Here is a 21,321-nt window from a genome sequence, read left to right as displayed (position 1 = left end):
GTTTTAGAAGGCCAAAAGTAGATGACCATTCTCTTCTGGCTTGGACAGTTTAAGCTAAAAAGTCTGTTGTCACTCAGATAGATCTTCCCCTGTAGGAAAGTTGGTGCTTAATCCTTGCAGAATTTTCTCTTTTGTCTTGACTTTAGACAGGTTTATTATAATGTGTCTTGGAGATGCTTTGTTTGTGTTGAGATGATCCAGGGTTCGATATTCCTCTAAAAGGAGTGTTTCAGAATCTTCAGTGAAACTTGAAAAACTTTCATTTATGATATCTTTCAGTAAGATTTCCATTCCTTTGGAATGTTTTTCCCTTTCAGGGATCCCTACAATTCATATGTTTGAATGCTTTGTGAAGTCTCACAATTCTCTGAGCAAAGTTCTTCCATGCTCTTCTTTTCTGCCTCTTTAACTACCTGGGTTAGCTCAAGAGCTTATCCTCTAGCTCTGAAATTCTTTCTTCTCATTGTCTAATCTGTCATTGATACTATCACATCTCTCAGTTTCCTGGTTGACTTCTTCAATTCCTTAAACTCTGTCATGTCCTTGCTATGTTCTTCATGTCTTTCATCCATATTTGGTTCTGTTTTCTGACTTTCTTGTCAAAACCCTTTATTATCTTTACCATTTATATTTAAAATTTCATTTCTGTAATTTCCATTAATTCTTTATAGGTGGAGTCTTCTGTAGTAGCTGCCTCATGGTCCCTTGGTGGGCGCGGTTTGCTCTGTTTTGGTTTTTCATATTGTCGGAATTTTTCTGTTGGTTCCTCCTCATGTGTATTTTCTTCTTATTCACTTCCTTCTCTTATTTTTTCCTTCTTGCTGTCTCTTTTGCTTTAAATTACGTTATTTTAGAGCTTAGGTGTTGAATTGGCCTCTTGATATAAGGCCAAAAGGAAGAGAAGTGTAGAGTGAACAGAGAGAAAGAAAAGGAAAAGAAAGTCAGAAAGAAAAAACAAAAAAAGAGAAGTGAAAGAAAAGATTTGGAGAAAAGGAGAGAAGGACAAAGAGAGAGAAAGAGAGCAATAGGAGAAATGGTGTTTTTTGGCAGGGTGCTATAGCCACACCTGCAACTCCAGGGGTGGGCTGGAAAGGTCCCTTGGTGCCAGGATCTCCTTACCAGATTGGGCAAAGGCAAAACCCCCACCTCTTCCAAATATAAAAAGAGAAAGAAAAGAAAAAAATAAAAAAAAAAGAAAGAAAAATTCAGCAGTATGTTGCAGTAGGGACTTGTCAACACTGCCTTTCCAAAGGCCAAGGCTGGAAGAATACCCTGGACTGTGAGCTTGTGGCCTCCTTGAGGTAGACACCTGCCCTAACACCTTAGCCAGACCACTGCTGGTGACCCCCCAGGACTCAGAGAAAAGAAAAAAAAGAATAGATAAAGAAAATTAAAAATACAAGTATGTAAGATAAAGAAAAAAAGGGATATCTTAGCTGTTGTATGAAAAATTTGTATGAAAAAGATGAGAAAGGAAAAAAACTCTACCAAAAGAGGAAAATAAGAAGATAAATTAAAAAGAAAGAGTAAAAAGGGCTGAAAAACCATAATGAAAATGAAGATCCCTTACTATTGAAGAAAGTAAAAGTGAAAAATGCAACCGACCAAACAAAAAATTGAAACAATAATCCTCCCAAACAAAACCCCCCATATATGTGTATAAATGTGCATATATATGTGTGTGTGTGCATGTATATATATATAATGTTTATACATAATTATGCACATTTATACATATATATGGACTCTAGATGGTGCTATGTTGGGAGACAGAAGAGAACGCACACTAGTTTTATTGTGAACAATGAGTACTGGAAACCACTCTCTAGGAGGATGTTGGATGCCGTCTTCCTGACTTAGTTGTCCTCAGTCAGGGCCTGGTTGTTTTCTCAGCATTTAGACGCCACAGAGTTGGGGTCTTGAAGCTCTCACCAGATTCCTTAGGAGGCAAGTCTCACAGTGCCCCACAACAATCCCCAGTGGGTGGGGGAGCCACTTTGCTCACCACTAGAGTGGATGCCTGAGCTCAGCAGGCTCTCCAGAGCTGGGCCCTGCACTAACACACAGCAGACCGCTTCTCCCACATGGCTTTCCTAATGGCGGCCCAGCTAGCAGCCAAACTGATGGTAGATCCACCACACCCAGTATTCAAATCCAGTTGCTGGACACTATTCTAGCCCACCACTCCTTTAAACCTTCCAAAATAGCTGCAGTGAGAAGTTTAGCCTTAAATCAAGCTCAGGACAACTTTGTCTTGTCCCCAGTCCTTTGTGAGCAGCCGCCTATTCCCATGTCCCCACCTTTGATGCTGGTTTTCTTCAGTTCCAGACCTCTCTGTCTCCCGTGGTCCACCACTGCTTCACTGTGCCCCCAGAGTGATGTCTCCATGTAGGTTCCCCCAGCCAGAGATGGCTGGAGTTTTCTTTCCCTTGCCCTGCTGTGAGTGGCTAGCAGGGAGATGTTTCTAGTCCACCATCTTCCTCCCTGCCTTCTGTGTGTACATCCACTTTTCCCAACACCATTTATTGAAAAGACCATCTTTTCCCACTGTGTATTCTTGGCACTTATTGACTATCAGTTGACCATCTATGCTTTGGTTTATTTCTAGGTTCTCCATTCTGTTTCATTGGACCATATGTTTTTTTTTTTTATGCCAATATCGTACTATTTTGGTTAGCTTTATAATATATTTTGAAAGTGAGAATAGATGATGCCTTTATTAGCCTTGGTGTTTTTGTTCAAAATTGTTTTAGCTATTTGGGGTCTTTTCTGTTTCAATATGAATTTTTGGATGTTTTTCCTATTTCTGTAGAAAATGTCATTGGGATTTTGATAGGGATTATACTGAATCTATATATTTGGGTAGTTTGACATTTTAACAATATTAATTCTTCTAATCCATAAACATGGCTTTTTTTTTATTTACTTGGGTCTGCTTTATTTCTTTTGATCAGTGTTTTATATTTTCAATGTACAAGTCTTGCTCAGCTTTGGTTTATTCCTAGTATTTTATTCTCTTGGATGCTACTATAAATGGAACCATTTACTTAATTTCTTTTCAGATAGTTCATTATAGCATATAGGGATGCTATTGATTTTTGTATCATTTCATGAATTTTTGACAAATGTATATATTTGTGTAAAAGACTTGTCTTGACATAGAACATTGTATCTCTCTAAAATCTTTTCTGAGTCCTTTTCCCAGTCAATCCTTCCCATCAATCCCTGCCCTCACTGTTCAGAGGCAACCACTGTTCTAATTTTTTCTACTATTGACTGGTTTTGCCTGTTTTAGAACTTCACATAAATGAAATCACAGTGTGTATACTTGCTGCAGCCTCAAACATCCAGGCTCCAGTGATCCTTTTGTCTTAGCCTCCTGAGTATCTTGGATACAGGTGTGTGCCACCACACCCAGCTTGATTATAATGAATAGAGCATCTATTAATATTCATGTACAAGGATTACTCTATGGTGAAATATTTTCATTTCTCTTGAGTAAATACCTAGGCTTGGAATTCTTGAGTTGTAAGATAGGTATATGTTTAGTTGTAAAAGAAACTTTTGCATCTTTTCCCCTAATGATCGTACTATTTTATATTCCCTCTAACAATGTACAAATGTTCTAGTAGCCCCATGTTATCCCAATGCTTGGTATTTAAGTCTCTTTAATGTTAGTCATTGTGGTGAATGGGTAGTGGGACATGTGACTTTCTATACTTATCTTTATGTGCAGATCTTCTTAACTCCCTCGATCCCTCTTAGTTGTGGGTTTCTTTTCTTTTCTTTTCTTTTTTTTTTTTTTTTGAGACAGAGCCTCAAGCTGTTGCCCTGGGTAGAGTGCTGTGGCATCACAGCTCACAGCAACCTCCAACTCCTGGGCTCAAGCTAGTCTCCCACCTCTGCCTCCCAAGTACCTGGGACTACAGGAGCCTGCTACAATGCCTGGCTATTTTTTTGGTTGCAGCTGTCATTGTTATTTGGTGGGCCTGGGCTGGATTTGAACCTGCCACCTTAGGTGTATGTGACTGGTGCCTTAGCCACTTGAGCCATAGGCGCCAAGCCTTAGTTCCGGGTTTCTATAAACTTATTACTGGAAGCACTGGTGATGAGGGACAATGTCTTAGAATGTAAGTGCTATAGGGATAGGTATTTGTGGACTTACTAGTGCATACTAGGAACTTACTAATATGTGTTGTGCTCATGTGTGTGCGAGCTCTCTCTCTCAGCAGTGTCTGACCTCAGGGGATCCTGAATAAATATCTGAGGAGACAACTAGTGGGGTGGAGCCTCTACATTTCTGGGAACACCACAGAGAAAAGATGCAGATGCTTGGGTTAATACAACCATACAGCTGAGGGTCTTGGGGAGGGGCAGATGCTGTCAAAGTGTGGCCCTGATTCCAGGTTCCAATGGATATTTATTGAGATTCAAACAGAGCAGTATAAGGAAAAAATTAGGAGGAAAAAGTTACGAAAATGTCACAGTGTGCAGCAGGATGTGCACGATGGGCAGACAGGACCGTTTTTCTGGATTGATGCATCATAGGATGGGAGATTCATGCTTTGACATCTGCTGATTATTGGGCTTATTGGTATCTGCCTTAGATATGTCTGCTTAGCTAAGCGGTTAATTTGTTGTGCACATGGCCGTAACTGTCACTGCTGACACTGCCTTATTCCTCATTGTGCAAGTGACTGCAACTTTGTTACAGTTACAGAGGCCTCAGTAGTGTCACTAGTCAGAAATTTCTGCTGCTGCCCTGGACATCCTGTTCCCTCTGCATATCTTGAGATGTCTTTGTTACGTGTTTCCCACACATGTAAGTTATGTCTTGCGAGGTTTTATTTTACCTCAGTCACAGGCACATAGCAAGCAAACAAGGACAAGGTTCAACATAACGAGAATTGCAGTGGTTACACATTTCTCCACAATCATTAATATTATTTCATAAAAGACAGCTGGAATTTATTCTCCCGCAAATATCTTCATCTATCTAGGTCTCATCATTGTCATCTGTAACATGAAGGTGGTAGATTGCCTGCATTTCCTTAGCACTATGGTATAGGAATTTTGATTCCTTCCCTATTCTGACTAAAGTCGATGATTCCTACCACAGACTTGCTCCCTTCTTTTCCCCTTCCTTCAAGGAAAAGATGCATTAGGGTTTGGGACCATAGATTCGTTAAGAGTTTTGTGCACATTGGCAAATTTATATCAGAAAATAAATAAGATTGGGATGTATATGTGGACAAAAGTACCTTAGGGACATTTTTGAGTATTATATAAGCTTAACTTCTTTTTTTTTTTTTTTTTTTTTTTTTTTGAGACAGAGCCTCAAGCTCTCCCCCTGGGTAGCGTGCCGTGGCATTACAGCTCACAGCAACCTCCAACTCCTGGGCTCAAGCGAGTCTCCTGCCTCCGCCTCCCAAGTAGCTGGGACTACAGGCGCCCGCCACAACGCCCGGCTATTTTTTGGTTGCAGCCGTCATTGTTGTTTGGCGGGTCCGGGCTGGGGATTCGAACCCGCCACCTTAGGTGTACGTGGCTGGCGCCTTAGCCGGTTGAGCTATAGGCGCCGAGCCAGCTTAACTTCTTATTTGTGTTCTCCCTTTGAGCTAAACATTTGCATTCTTTGTCAAATTTTACAATCTAAGGAAGGATACCGTTCACTCAATATAAATGAAAATGGCTTTGATTGAAATGAATAGACGTTGTTGTTTGGATGATAATTAATGGAATTATAATAAACTTGGCTCTTGTTTTAAGTGTTCACAATGCTCCACTTACGCCACACAATCTGCTGCCTAATTCTACCCTGGGGCAAAGTTAACAAATCCAGTGGCCTCCTTCACTACAACCTTCAATTCACAGGTCATCAGAACCCTCGCGGGGTTAAGCTAAAAAAGGCTTTATGTAATTATTTCATAAACTTGGCTTGCTCGGTCAAAGGGTAATATGGAAGAAGTTGATGTCTGAAAGCTGTTAGGAAAATGTCAGGGTGTTAGTAACTGCCATATGCAAATTATCTTAAAAATAAGTCAAAAGGCTGTTTTTAAAAGCATTTTCTTTGCCAGAATGGGAACCTGTGTCCCTGACAGTCGGTTAACAGGATTCTCGGAATTTTGCTCTTGAGTGTGAATTTCTGTTCAAATGACCAGAGCAGAAATGATGGGGTAATTACGTTCATCCTTAGAGAATGTGCGTTGGTGTGATGGCAAGGCTATGAAATGTCCCTGTTAATTACTGAGCACAGGGATATATTTTCAATTGTTCTAACCACCTGACTTTGTACTTTCCACATCCTGCCTTTCCTTTACTCCTCCACACAACTGCCTTTCTTTATGCTTGTCTATATTTTTTATATTGGTAGCTTTCTTTTTTAATCTTCTTATTTCTTTTCTTCCACTGATGAGGAAGGTATCCTCCCTATTCTGTTCTTTAGCTGGCCCCTCACTCCCACTCCGTGCTCTGCTCCCCTCTTAGCGCACACTTTGTTTGTCAGCCTTTGGATACGTTTCTTACGTTCTGGAGAATTCGGCAAACGTCGAAAACTGTTGTGATTGTATTTACCTAGAAATTTATTTATAACAACCAATTACAACATGTAACTTAACAACAAAAACTAAAACAGGTGATTTACCTTGTATTTTAGAGGGAGTACTTCTTTTTTTTTCTAATTATTTCTTATAGTAAACTATGTACATTAATGCCATCATAACAGTACAGTGTGCTGTACATCATAACAGTACAGTGTGCTGTTTTCATATACATTTTGAAATACTCTCATCAAACTGGTTAACATAACCTTCATGTCATTTTCTTAGTTATTAAGACATTCATACTCTGCTTTTAGAAAGATTCACTTGTACCCTTGTAAGATAAACCAAAGAGGTGACCCCATCAATCACCCTCCTTCCCCCCAGCGACCCCCCTCACCTCCCCTCTCCCACCCCCTTCCCATATTCTAAGGTTAGGACATTCCTATAAAAGCTATGAATTAGTTTCAAAGTAGGGCTGTGTACATTGGATACTTTTTCTTCCATTCCTGAGATACTAGAGGGAGTACTTCTGATAGCTGGAATTAGAAATCTAAAGCACCAGCGCACTTGAAGTTTCTTATGGGTTGAAGCTCCAATTTCTTATTCCAGTGCGGATTTAGCTCTTCTTTCCTTCTATTCTTACACCCTCTCTCTCTTCCTTCCTGCCTCCATCAACTACCCAACACATACTGTCTGTTAGATACTTAACAACACCATGTTAGGCACAGGGAACAAGATATGATTCCTAGAAACTCAGCAGAGCGGCACCAGGTGTGAAGAGAAATGAAGCTTCCTCCATCTTCTCTGGAAAGTATCCTGATGCAACTATATATATATGTGCGTATATGTGTGTGTGTGTGGTGTGCATATATATGTGTATATATATATATATTTTTTCTTTTGCTAATTTGACAAAAATCAGCCATCAGACACAGGTGCCTAAAGGTGCTAGATTACATACTGACTTTTAAGTCATATTTAACATACAGAGGATGCCAAAAAATGTATATACATTTTAAGAAAGGAAAAAAACTCTATTAAAATTGTAATACTCAATACATACCAATAACATTTGCTATCTTGCATTGCTTTTAATTACAGAAGTCAAATGTGACTTGAGTATTACATTTTTAATACAGTTCTTTCTTTTCTTAAAATGTGTGTACATTTTTTTGCACCCTTTGTAGTTGGTATCTTACTAATTTTTATACAAATCACTTATATTATAACAAATATAAATGCTCATTTAATTCATATTCTAAAGAGCATTATTAAATCAAAGCTTTGGTTATAAACTCTCTGGAAATTGATTTTGTGTGTGTATGTGTGTCTGTCCCAATCAGTGGATCTTCTGGCCTTAAGTTCTTTAAAATCAGTTCTGGTTAACGGTTCAAAAAGTGTGGTGATTAGCCCTTAAACACATTCCACTCACTGTAGGTAGTGTGTCATTTTGAAAGTTATTTTCACTCTTTTTGCTCTATCCTATAATTGCTCTCCATCCCAAGGCTGCAGTGAGTTGCTTTTCAAAGTAATGCTGGACCTTGTTTTTCCCAGTAAGGACATTGCCTTATTACATGTTCAATGTCATTTCATCGGAGCAGAAAGTTAGTGGAGTCAACTTAATGGCAAGTCCTTGTATTTACCAAAAGGAAATTTCACTATTAAACAGCCCACTTGCCATTACTGAGTTGTGCTTCTACTGCTCTAAATTTTTCAAATGATCTCTTTTATTCCTGGGACACTTGCATACCTAATTGTCAAGTTTAATTTATGATCCTCGTTACTCTCTAAGTGTTTAATTGAGTTAGTGGTTATAGCTGACTCATAAACCCATAAAACCCTTCAGTGGTAAACTAATTAGCCACTGCACCTGCCCTCTAAATGATTAACATTGTTCATTACTAACAATCAGCATCGGAGTTATTAAAAGTTACCTTACTGCTCTCTTGTCTCAAGTAGCGGCTTTCAAACTTTTTTGATCATTATCCAGTATAGGAAATGCATCTCATAGGCCAAACCAGATTAAGCGCGTGCGCACATACACACACCCTATCAGACAGACTCTGATATTTTCTATTTGATTTTCCTCTACCCTGTTTCAAATAAAAACGTACTGACTTACCAAAGAAGTTTTATAGCCCATGAATGGGTTTGTGTCCTATAGTTTCAAAAACATTGGCTTAAGAAAATTCATATACTGAACAGCAAGTTAAGAAGAATCAGAAAACGTTTCTTTCAAAATGAGAACTTACTTATTTCCTTCACCATTATACACCCATCTCGTAGTCCCAATTCCTTCATAGTTTGAAGCCCAGTAATAAATACAGGCATTAATGTGCAGAGTAAACAGCAAGTATCCAGTTGTTCGGAAGACTCTGTTGGAAAGAATAGAGGCAAAACGAGGGTTCGTGTTGTTTCTAGAATACAGCCTATTTTAACATTTTCTTTTCCTTAAAGACTCTGTTGAAGTTCCTTGCTTTGGATTTGTGAACTGTTAACTCTCATTAGTACAATAGAACGTGACGGTGGCCCTGCGTGTTTCCTGACTGCAGTGTCTTGAATGGGACTGACAGAGTGGAAAAAAAACCCAAAACTTCCTTTCTTTTCACAGATGGTATGAGTCAACTCCGTGAAAGACATGCCTCACAAGTCACCTCTCCATTTTGAGTCCTATGAGATATGCCATGCTGATTTAACTCAACTTCTCTGAAAAGCTGGTGGGACTTTATGCTATGATGAACTGTCACTGGAGGTATCTGGCCAAGTGACTATGATGAACTGTGACTGGAGGTGTCTGGGCAAGTGATGTTCAGATCAGCAAATGAATGAAATTGAGATTAGAGATGGATTGTTATGAGAGAGAAAAAGGCAACTCTCCAAAGAGCATGTTTTTTTTTTGTACTTGTCTTGACTGAAGCAGGTAGGAAGTCCTATGTTTTAGTCTAATACTCTTCTAAAAATCTGTTATGATTTTCATACTTTTATTTCTCTTAAAATAATGCAAATCTGTTTTAGATCAAACTCCTATGTTTTATATAGCCGAAATCTGAAATTATCTCCTTTTCTTTAACAGGGAGGTCATGTTCCTACCAAATGCTATCTAAAATGTACCATTGCTTTTTCCCCTCCACCCAGGATACTGAGTTATACTGACCTGTAGATGTATGCTCTGTCCATCACAGCCTCTAGGTGATGATTAAACTCAAAAAACGAAGTGTACTATATAGAAAACAAGCAAAAGAAGCCCAAATGTATATTAGTCTTAGATACATCTATTTAAATAAAACTATACGAAATAGGTTGTGTTTGTTAGTGAGAATTATTTTATTCATGTGTCTTTTCAAATAACTAGACCTTGTTTAGTGATATTTTCCTCTGGGAGGTACATTTTGTAGTGTGGCACCTAACTTACAAAGCTTTTTGCTTTATTTTATTTCTACCTTCCAGTTATAGTTTTATTTGTCGTGCTTATTGAAAATCAAGTTTAAAAAATTTCTTTCCTCTTTCTTTTTAAAGCATATAATAGAACTCTATCACACAACAGTTAAAATCACACTCTCCTCAAAACACAAATGAAAGTAGAATATAACGCCTTGAAGTCATAAATAGGTATGAATGCTAGCATCATTTTTAAGCAAATTGCATTAAATGTGTATCTGTTTCAACAACATTTAAAGCCCAGTTGAATCAACACTGGCTGGATGTTCTTGACATTATTCGAAGATATAATACAGTGGGTTTATGTGCATCTAACCCAAATGTTGCTATTTCCCTCAAGGTTTTTTTCCCTGCTTGCTTCTACTTTTATCTCAGCTCTTACTGCTCACCTACACTTTCCATCTTTTGTGTTTACAGGCAGTGAAAGCATAAAATCCAAATGTCAGTCCTATCTCTGCTGCTTCCTAACTATATAACCTCGGAAAAGCCTCTTACAACTTCTGTACCTTGGTTTCCTAATCTGTAAAATGGGGGTAATAAATAAGGGGACATGTGCCGAAAAGTGGACATATGTGAGTTGATGTATTTGATGTGTTTAGAATTGTAGGATCTTACAGATAGCAGGAACCTGAGAGATCATTTAGTTCAAAAGTGAACCCAGGGTAGATATGATTGCAGTAGAACCTCTGGAATTAAAAAACAGTATATGTAATAGTTATATAATACGACTACTTAATTAGAAAAATACACAATTTGTTTTTCCAGAATTCCTGATTTTAATTTTAGCTTTAAGATTTTTAAGAGAAAATTTATATTCTTAATTTGTTTTCTCACTTGGAGACAGATGATAAATATTTATGCTGGAGAATTGTGCATTGAAACGACAGTCTCATAAATAAGTGAAATGAATGGACTATGGGGTTATAAAAAAAGATCAATGTAGACTGCCAGGATCTCCTATATTTTAGGAAAACTACTGGATATAGAGAGCTTTGGGACACGTGAGGGACACAGAGGTAGGGTATGAGAATGGTATTTTATAGGCTTTTATTATAACGTCAGACAAAGTCCCAAATTCATAGGAACCTGTGTCTTTCTAAAAATTGGTTACCTCTGAAACTTCCACGTAAGAGTAGAAATTTGATGAGGGAGGGCCTGACAACTAGGCCACTTGGAACCTTATACAATTTATACAAACATTCTTTGGTTAAACCAGACGTTTCTAGGGTTGTCTTGGATGTATGGCAATACGAGATAAGGGGGCTTTTAACATTGAAAAATCAGGGGAAAGAAAAAAAGCCCTTTCAGCTTGAGCCTTTCCCACCAGTCTAATGATAGTAAAGAATTTGAGTCAGACAGAGATGAGACAGAGTTGAGATACTGCCACTTGTCTGCAGTGTGTCTAGACAGATATTTCCATCATGGGAATTCCATTTTCTTCATCTCTAAAATGAAGTTGTTGGGATGAATATGTGAGATAATGAATATAAAGTTTTAGCAATTCTGTCGTTGTCAGAATCCATCAGGGTTGGCAGCTTATGTTATCCTGCCTTCTCAAGACGCAAAAGAGAGACTCTCCTAGAATTTGTGAAATCTTTTATGATCCCTTTAGGAAGATTATCATTCGCATTATTAAAGGTTTATATAAAATTTCAAATTCTGATTGTCCTCAATTTTTTTTAGCTACCCAATGAAGCTATGAGTTGTGAAATAGTTACATCTTATCATCTTTTCGAGTAGGTAATACATTCACATAGTTTAAGACAATATGAAATATAGATCTTTAAAAATTGTGCTCTGACTTTGGCCCCCATCCATCCTGATTTTCCTTTTTCCTTCCCTTTTCCATCTCAGGTAGCCACTTTTATTAGTTTTTTTTTCTTTGTAGCTTTCCAGTATTTACGTAAATATACAAAAAGTGAATGTTTCCCTCTTTTGCTATACTGAAGTTAGTATTGTTCTATTAACTGTTCTGTAACTAGCTTTGTCTCTTAACAATTTATCTTACAGTTTTTTCCATATCAGCACACAGAAAACTTGCTCTTTATGCTTTTAAAACTACAAGTATTCTGTTATATTGATATATCTTAGCATATTTAGTAAATTCCATTTTAAATATTTGAGTTGTGTTCGAATATGTAATTTTGTCATGCAAAAGTATGTCTGTGTATTTTCTAGAACTATAGGATTTGGGGTAGACAATTTAGGAGTAACTTATCTTGTACTTTAATTTCATAGCCCAAATACCAGGCATGTGGTAACTTCAAAAAAGCCAAACAAAAAAATTAAAATTATAAAAGATTGATTGGTAATTATAGTTAGATTTATAAGTACAAAAGCATTCCTGCTTTAGATTAGAAATATCTGTTTTGAGATATTCAGTTGCACACAAACTTTAGGACCACCCTGTATAATAGAAATAATGAGGAACAACTACTATCAGGAATTTATCTTTCATTCATTTAAGAAAATTCACAGCATTGATAAGAACAGAAAGATGGAGGATAGTTTGGAAAAAAATAAGAATATTGGTGGCGTCTGTGGCTCAGTGCGGGTAGGGTGCTGGCCCCATATACCGAGGGTGGCGGGTTCGAACCTTGCCCTGGGCTAGGTAAAACAGCAATGAGAGTTGCAACAAAAAATAGCTGGGCATTGTGGCAGGCACCTGTAGTCCCAGCTACTCAGGAGGCTGAGGCAAGAGAATCGCTTTCGCCCAGAAGTTGGAGGTTGCTGTGAGCTGTGACACCACAGCACTCTACCGAGGGTGATAAAGTCTCAAAAAAAAAAAAAAAAGAACATTGCTATTTTAGTATATTTACTGCAACTTTAAGATTGCTTTCATTACCATAAGAAGAAGACAGTTAAATATCGTATCTTACCTTCAATATCCTATTTGTTCTAAATATTGGATTAAACCCAAAGAAGAGGCAAAAAACATCAAATGGTATGATGGAAGCGACATCCAGCTGTTGGAAAAACACATTCCCAATGACGTCGTGCTTGCATGCTTTTGGGGCATGGATATATTTACACTGATGTTTATAAAAGTTGACCAGTCACAAGACATTACTCATTGTGTAATTCAAAATTGCCTTCAGTTAAGTATGCCTGGTACAGTGGAAGGCACATTAGCACCGTGGAAACAGGAACACTGCTTTGTAGCCTACCTCTGGTGTACTTGGTTTCCACCTCCGTGCACCTCATCTCTCCTCAGGCACTACGTCTGCTGGGACTTTCACTGAGCTGTCACAGACATTTCAGTGATGGTGTGGTTGCTCATGTTAAAGTATATTTTAATAGTGCTTTAAACATGGGGCTTTTGGACTGAAAATCAAGTCCATTCTTGATTTTATTTGAAACCATTGCACTTTCATTGTAGTGATATATTTTTATGCTTTAGCCAATTCTCTAGTGTTCAGAGCTGATTACATTGTTGTTCATCCAGGCTCTTCAGTGCTTTCTACTCCTGTCTACTTTGAGCCATTTTGCTACCAATAAACTGCTGTGAAAGTATCGATCAGAGACTGTGCAGGCTAAGAGAGGAGAGGAAAGAAATTAGCCTGTTTACACTTAATCAGCAGCTTTGATGGGAGAAGGTATTAAAGTACTATCAGTGCTACAAACAATTTCAAAAACTAGCTCTCAGATATTAAAATTATTCTGGCCTTTATATTACCCTGATAATTATGAAGGGCCAATACCGTGGTTGCATACTTTCTTGATTGCAAGACCAAATTCTTTTATGTAGAATAATTATTCATTTTCATTAAATGTTACATGATCTTAAAAAAGAGAATATATTAAAAAATTTTAAGGTATCTCAGGACAGTTAAGAACAATTAAGAAGATATTATAAGGTCACACATAAAACAATGGAGAGTTAAGGTAATTAATTATGTAACAGAATTTCAAAGCCTATTGCTATTGAATGGGAATTGAACTTCTGGTTTGAATTATCCAGATTAGCTATTACAAACAAATTACTTACTGAAAGTATTGGTTTAGAAATTGCGTCATCTCATCAAACCTCATTGATTTTGCCCTACAGATATTGATCCTCATAACAAGTTGAGAGGCATACAGAACAGTTACTAAAATAAAGTCTTACAAATAAGCCAACAGGACAGAGAGCAGAGCTGGTGACTTCTCTAGTTCTACCCCCGAACCCACTGGGCATGGGTGTACTTGATTATTCCCTCTTTAGGCTGCTAACCTACCATGGACGAAGCTTGCAGGCTCCATTGTAGCCTTAAAATTTGGGCTTCGGCTCAAATCAGAAGATTCTTTTCCCTCACTTTCTATTTAGTGGCTCAACTACCTTCTCAAGATTTCTATGGAGCCAGTCATTAGTCATTTTAAAATTAACATGCTGGCATGGATTTACGTAAACAGAGATAATCTACGTCTCACTGAGTTTTAGAAAATTTAATGGAGGAAGTATTGACTGACACGAGCCTCGGCGCAAGGCCCATAACAAAGCAGGTTGGGTTGAAATAGGAGTAAGATGTCGTTTCTGCTCATAGGAAGCTAACAATCTAACAGTGGAATAACCGATTACAAAAATTCAGTCATATATTTCTTAATGACGGGGATACATTTTGGAAAACACATCATTAGGTGATTTTGTTGTGTGAACATCATGGCGTGTACTTATGTGAACCTAGATGGCATCGTCTACTGCACACCCAGGCTATGTGGTATAGCCTATTACTCTAGGCTACAAACCTGTTCAGCATGTTACTGTACGGAATACTTTAGGTCGTAATGCAATGATAAGTATTTGTGTATATTTGTGTATCTAAAGATAGAAAAGAGACTGGGTGCGGTGGCTCACGCCTGTACTCCCAGCACTTGGGAGGCCGAGGTGGGTGGATTGTGAGCTCACAGGCTGGAGACCAATCTGAACCAGAGTGAGACCTCATCTCTAAAAATAGTCAGGCATTGTGGCAGGTGCCTGTAGTCCCAGCTACTTGGGAGACTGAGGCAAGAGAATTGCTAGAGCCCAAGAGTTTGAGGTTACCGTGAGCTGTGAAGCCACAACAGTCTACCAAGGGTGAAAAGTAAGAGTCTGTCTCAAAAAACAAAAACAAAAACAAAAACAAAACAAACAAAAAAAACATAGAAAAGATAAAAAATGGCAAATATGCATAGGGCACTTAGCATGAATGGAGCTTGCAGTCCTGAAAGTTGCTCTGGGTGAGCCAGTGGTGAGTATAAGGGCCTCTGATGTTCTATACACTACGGTAGACACTGTGTGCCCAGGCTGCACTAAATGAATAAAGACCTTTCTTTCTTCAATGATTGATTAACCTTAACTGACCGTAGCTATTTTATTTAAGAAACTTTGGAAATCTTTTAAAAGATTGTTGACTCTTTTGTAGTAACATTTAGCTTAAAACCCAAATGCATTGTACGGCCATACAAAAATATTTTCTTTCTTTATATTTTTATTCTATAAGCTTTTTTCTGTTTTTAAAAATTTTTTATTTTGATGTTTTAGACATTTTTATTAGATGTATAGGTGATATATTATGTGGTGATGTTATGATGGCTGTGAAGTAACTAGGTGATAGAAAATTTTCAGCTCCATCATAATCTTTTAAAATTTCAAAATATTGAAGGGTACAAATGGTTTTGTTACACGAGTACCTTGTATAATGCTGAAGTCAGGGGATTTCATCGTGCCTGTCACCAGAATAGTGCTCATTGTACCCAACAGGTAAGATTTTTTGTTTTGTTTTGTTTCATTTCTTTGCATTGGTTTTCAGCTTTCTCTTCAATCCTATTCTTCTTTGTCAACTTCTGAATGACTCAGGGGGAGGGGGACACACCGAGAGCCGGTAATGCAACTGTTTTCCTGTATTGCTCCATTCTCTGTGGTTGCCACCGTCCAAACCAGTGCTAGGGGACTTTCTTTTTCAGTTGGTGGATGGTCCCCAGGCCACTGTTTGAAGCTTTTACTGGGGGTTTGGAAGGTCCTTTCCATAGAGGCAGGTGGCATGACCTTGCTTGCGGCCTGGGCAGACTGCAGGGACTTGGTGGATGCCCCACAGAACTGCAGCCAGCAGTGGGGCAAACTGTGGGACCTTGGTGTGTGCCCAGGCAAGTCTGAGTGCTTAGCTCCTGGGCAGCCTGTGCGACCTTGACAGGTACTTACATGTGCGGTTGGAACTTGGTAGGCCCCGGGGCATGCCGCAGGACTGTAGCTGGTTGCAGGTCTGGTGGTCGGGCCGTGGTAGGTACCTGAGCACATAGTGGGATCTTGGTAGGTGCCTGAGTATATTGTGAGACCTGCCTGGGCACGTGGGTAGTCACAGCCTTGCAGCTGGTGATGGGGAGGCTTTGAGATCTTTGAGGTACCTTTGCGGGTTGTGGGACTTTGGTGGTTGCCTGGATAGTTTGGGGATCCTTGACGGGTGCCTGGGAAGGTCATGGAACCATAGCTGGCAGTGGGGTGGCTCTTCTGGCCACAGTGGTTAGTCCACCAGCAGCTGGCAGGACTGAGGAGCTGGGCCTGTGTGGCCAGCCGGGAGTTGCAGCGTCTGGGGCTCGCCCTCCATCCAGGTCTATGACAGCTGCTGCAGTGCAACTCAGGTGGCAGCGGTGGCACTATAGAAACTGCAAGGTGGTAGTGGCCGGCAGATGCTGAGGGTCAGTGGGCGCCTGCTCCGTTCAGATGCCTGGGAGGCAGGTGGTAGGGATGTTTGGGGAGCACAAGGCACCCAGTCACGGTACATATGAAAGCACCTGCCTCTGGGTTCTCTCCCTGGCGTGGGCGGGATAACCCGGGAGGCGGCTGGCGTGGAGCTGACCCCTCTGCAGACCGGACACTCTGGGGCTGACAGTGCAGAGTGGCGTCTGCAGAGGCAGTAACCTTAGACCAGAAGCTGCAGACCCCACCGTGCTCACCCTGGGGCAGTGCTACTGCGCAGTCGTCAAGTAGCAGCGGGATAGTCTGGGAGCCTATTGTCGTGGGGGAGCCCCTTGCAGCGCGGGTTGTAGGTTCACCGCGGAAGTGTGGACCGCCTTGGATCGCTCCTCCAACCCTTCTCGGATGTCGACGCTTCCTCCACCTACCTTCTGATCTTGCAGATCCGGGGACTCTGCCCCATTGTCCCCAACTTTAGGTGTCTCCAGTCGCTTCTTGATGATTCCTAATGCTTTCTTTAAGACAGTCCCTCCGCGGGTGAACCTCTACCTGCCGCCCTTGGGCCTCTCCTTGAGAATGGTGAGTGCCGCCTCCTTCTAGTCTGCGGTCTTGATCTCCCTCCCCAGTCGTCACCCGTGGGATCGCCCCGTTTATGTGGCCCATTGTTGGCCGAAATGTGGGTGTCACATGACTGTAACTATAATGCAAATGCCATAGTAGGGATATGCTGAAGGAATTCAAATATGAATTAAATTTAGCACCTTTCAGACTCAAGAAAGTAAGAGTTTGAAATCAGCTTTCTAGCATTTGCAAAGAATAGTCATCCTCTGTGTAGAATTCATCAAAGTAATGTAAATCTCTCATGAATATGCCTAAGCATGTGGCATTTTTTTTTTACAAAGAAAATTGGAGACAAAAACAAATTGAAAGATTGTATTTGTTTGATGTAAGCGTTCCAAATTGTCTATAAAATCAGCACAACGTACCCCATAAATGCATGAATGTACACAGTTATGATCTAATAAAAAAACCAAGTGAAAAAATGTAAAACAACAACAATAAATTGAAAGGGATTTTAATCATTCTAAATCTCCAACAGAGATCGTTTGGGACCCAAACCCAGATTTGTACCTTTTAAAGCAAAATTTGAGATGGCTGGAATGTTATCCTTGAAGTGGGAGGGTAGAGTTCACTCAGACATGTTGGGTAACCTTGAATAACCGCCAACTGTTTCCTATTTCTCAGTCAAATAAGAAAATACTTAGGAAACAATTATGGGCAACAAACCATAAGGTTATATTGTTATTTGAATAAAGGAAGAGTCCATGTTATCTAAATAATTGACCTTTTCTATTTCTTATTTTGCATGTATGAACAAGAAAGGAAAAGCAGTAGAAACAATTTTGCAGACATTTACACCATTATGCTACATGAATTGGAGGCAGGAATTCCATGGGCAAGACAAAGTATGCCCAATGCTCTTTTACTGGTATTTAAACCAAAATTTAAATATAGACACTAACTTAATTTGGTCTGCTTAATAAAGACCCATATATTGAATTACCCATTTGCACATACAAAGAAATGTATCATGTAATTAGCGAGAGGCAGAAACTTCAGGCTTATCTTTTTCTAATCAAACTTTATCTGTATGAGTTTTGTTACAAAGGAAGATGATTTGCTTAAAGAAATCTGAGGATGGAATTTAAAGTCAAAATGATAAGAGATTACTTGAACAATTCGGAAATTATACATTACCTACGTGAAATTTTGTAGAACTCCTGTAGTGTCTCTTTAGCTCATTTGAATCCACCTGAAATATATTTATATTTAATATGTTTTTATGTCAATCAATTTTAGTCAATTCCATCAATTATTTTCTCACTTTGTTAATATTTTTAAAAGCAATTTCTCTCTACTGGTTTCTTCTAACCTCAGCCTCTAATATATGTTCCATCTTCTCACATTTTTTTTTTTTTAATCTTCTCACATTTTAAAACAAAATAATTACTTTGGCTTTTGTTTTCTTTTTGTTTTTGTTGGCTTTGTTTTCCTTATTGTTTGTCATAGTCAAGCTTTTCAAGACAGTCACTACATGGCTTTATTCCACATGTTTCCCTCAGATTTATTCTTTTTTTTTTTGCCTCCTCCCCACCCCCCTCATATTTATTCTTAACCCGTGACAATTTGGCTTTTTCCTCCTTCCCTCATTTCATTAAGGTTAACAGTGCAAAGAGCACCAATAACTTCTTAATGACTACACCTAGCGGACCCTTAGTATCCCTTAAGGGGACACTTAGTATCCCTCCATGGCACTCACTGTATTTTTAAAATACACCTATATTTCTTGGCTCATTTGTTTAAAATTATTCTACTCCACTAAATGGTAATCTATCTGAGGACAGTTCAATTTTGTTTGGCAACTGTTCCTAACTAGTCCTGGAATATACTAAGAATCCACAAATATTAATTAAGTGAAAAATAGATACAGGCAGGAAAAGATGAAACATGCAACTTTTTAGGACTATTTTATCCTTGAAACTTTGTCTTTGCAAAGAACGTTTAATGTCACTGGTTTACTTATTCAGTTCCAACTTTTTAGTGGTCTTGGACTCCGGTTGGCTGTTTAAAAGTTAACGAATGGCTGGGTGTGGTGGCTCACGCTTGTAATCTCAGCACTGTGGGAGGCCTCAGTGAGAGGATTGATTGCGACCAAGAGTTTGAGACCAGATTGGGTAATGTAGATAGACTCTGTCTCCAACTAACTAAACTAACTAACTAAAGCCAGGTGAGGTGGCATGCATCTATAACCCCAGCTCCTTGGAGAGCAAGATGAGAGAGTTGCTTGAGCCCAGGATTCTGAGACTTCAATGAGCTGTGATAATACCATTGCACTCTAGCCTGGGTGACAGAGAAAGACCATGTCTGAAAAAAAAAAAGTTATTGTCTTTTCTTTTTTCATTATACTAGCTTCCTGGGAAATATTACCCATTTTTTGAAATAGTTTCAAAGATCACCATGTGTGTTGATGGTGCCAAATCTTTACCTCCATCTAAAATCACTGTCTTGAGCTATTTGATCCATGTAAGCAACGGCCATTGTCTTCTTCCCTTAGAGTTTCAAACTGGGTTCATCATGATTCTCCTTCCCCCTTAAGACTAGGTGTGCTCCTCTTGGGTATCCTATGAGCATCCTTGTCTTCACTGGTTAGTGGTCCTACAATCTCCCTCGGCAGCCTTCTTCCAACCAGCATCCAAGTTCTACTGACTCCTCCTCCTAGTATTTCGTTATGTCCATTCTCTCCTTTGGTGTTTGGTATCTCTACCTTTAGTTTTATCCCCCTTGATCATCCAGCCTATAATGGCAGCCAAATGGTTTCTATAACTCTGATCTTTTAACAATCCCTATTTATATCAAGTCATATAACTCATAAGTCATGATTTTAATGAAAACATCCAAACTCTTTTTCATGATATACCAGGCTCTCCTGTCTGTGTCCCACTCGCCTCTGGAGCATCCCACACCCACTCTGGTCAGCAGTTCCTCAAACGTATCAGTGTTTCTCACCTTGATGTCTTTGCCCTTCATGTTCCCAGAGCTCAAAACATGTTTTTCCTTTTTAAGGGGAAGCAGTGGAAGGATGCAGGTAACCCTAATTCATCCATCAAAATTTAGACCCTTCCTTCACACAGTTTTCTGTGAGCCTCATAGCACCCGGGGTGCACATCCGTCATGACTCACAATGTAAAATCCCACCATTCTTCTTTGCCCTTCATACTCTGAGTTATTCACCTGAGACAGTAGGGTCCATATCTTTGCCCTCTGTTTCCTTAGTTTCTAATGAAATGTCTAACACATAGTGGGTGCACAATAAATATGTGATAAGTGATAGATGAATAGGGTGGCATTTGTTAATATTCATATCAAGAGAGTTAATGCTACTATTTGATGTATAGTTATATTTTAGATGTACATAGAAAGAGATTTTCTAAGTGCTCTTAATTAATTGACATAACGATTACCATCCAGCTTGTCCATGTTCAGAAATTTAAAACTACTGCTGAGCAATGTTAAAGACTGGTTAGTCAATCCTGCCCCATTTTTTTTTACTGTAATTTTTACTCATATACACATTTTAAGCTTTAGAGAAATATGTTAGAAAATATATGACTTGCTCATTTAATGACTTTAAATGTGAACAAAATGGCTTACTGAGCCACAGTTGATTGCCTTATACCATGTAAATAATACATCAAGCTTGAGTAAAATCAGTCACTTCCTTCAAAGCTTATATAAGACAGACAGATACATTTCAAGTGGTGGGCAGTGAAGGTAAAATACTACCTCCTCCCCACATCCAGTAAGAATGTTTGTAGAACATTTACCTGATTACTTTCAGGGTTGTCTATGATCTTATGATTGAATAAATGTAAACGCAACTAAAGCTTGCTAGATTAAATGGTACACCATCTAGTGATTTTAAAACCTCTCCTAAGAGTACTAAATAAATTTGACATCATTAGCCTTATGAGGATCAGCATGCTCACTGGTAACAATTGGGCACTTAGTTTTAAAATGTCATCCGTTTTAATTCTCTCTCCCTCTTTTAAACCTCACCATTATCCGTGGGAATTCAGGTGACATTTCTCTGGGGTAGGCTTCCTTTAGGAAGAATATGTTCAGTGCACCTAA

General features: G+C 39.0%; 1 protein-coding gene across 1 annotated transcript in view; it reads right to left on the bottom strand.

Annotated features, from left to right (window-relative positions):
* CNGB3 (cyclic nucleotide gated channel beta 3) overlaps positions 1-21,321 on the bottom strand; it is a 128,807-nt gene that overhangs the window by 52,672 nt on the left and 54,814 nt on the right. The window contains exons 6-9 of the mRNA XM_012809635.1: positions 18,392-18,442; positions 12,860-12,946; positions 9,697-9,761; positions 8,795-8,917 (exon numbers count right to left, since the gene is read on the bottom strand). Of these exons, the coding sequence (XP_012665089.1) occupies positions 8,795-8,917; positions 9,697-9,761; positions 12,860-12,946; positions 18,392-18,442 (326 nt within the window). The remainder of the gene's footprint in view (positions 1-8,794; positions 8,918-9,696; positions 9,762-12,859; positions 12,947-18,391; positions 18,443-21,321) is intronic.

Source organism: Otolemur garnettii, unplaced genomic scaffold, assembly GCF_000181295.1.
Source record: "Otolemur garnettii isolate 467f Iridium unplaced genomic scaffold, OtoGar3 scaffold00004, whole genome shotgun sequence".
NCBI lineage: Eukaryota > Metazoa > Chordata > Mammalia > Primates > Galagidae > Otolemur > Otolemur garnettii.
Note: the sequence above shows the minus strand (reverse complement) of the source record. Positions and strands in the feature narration are given on the sequence as shown.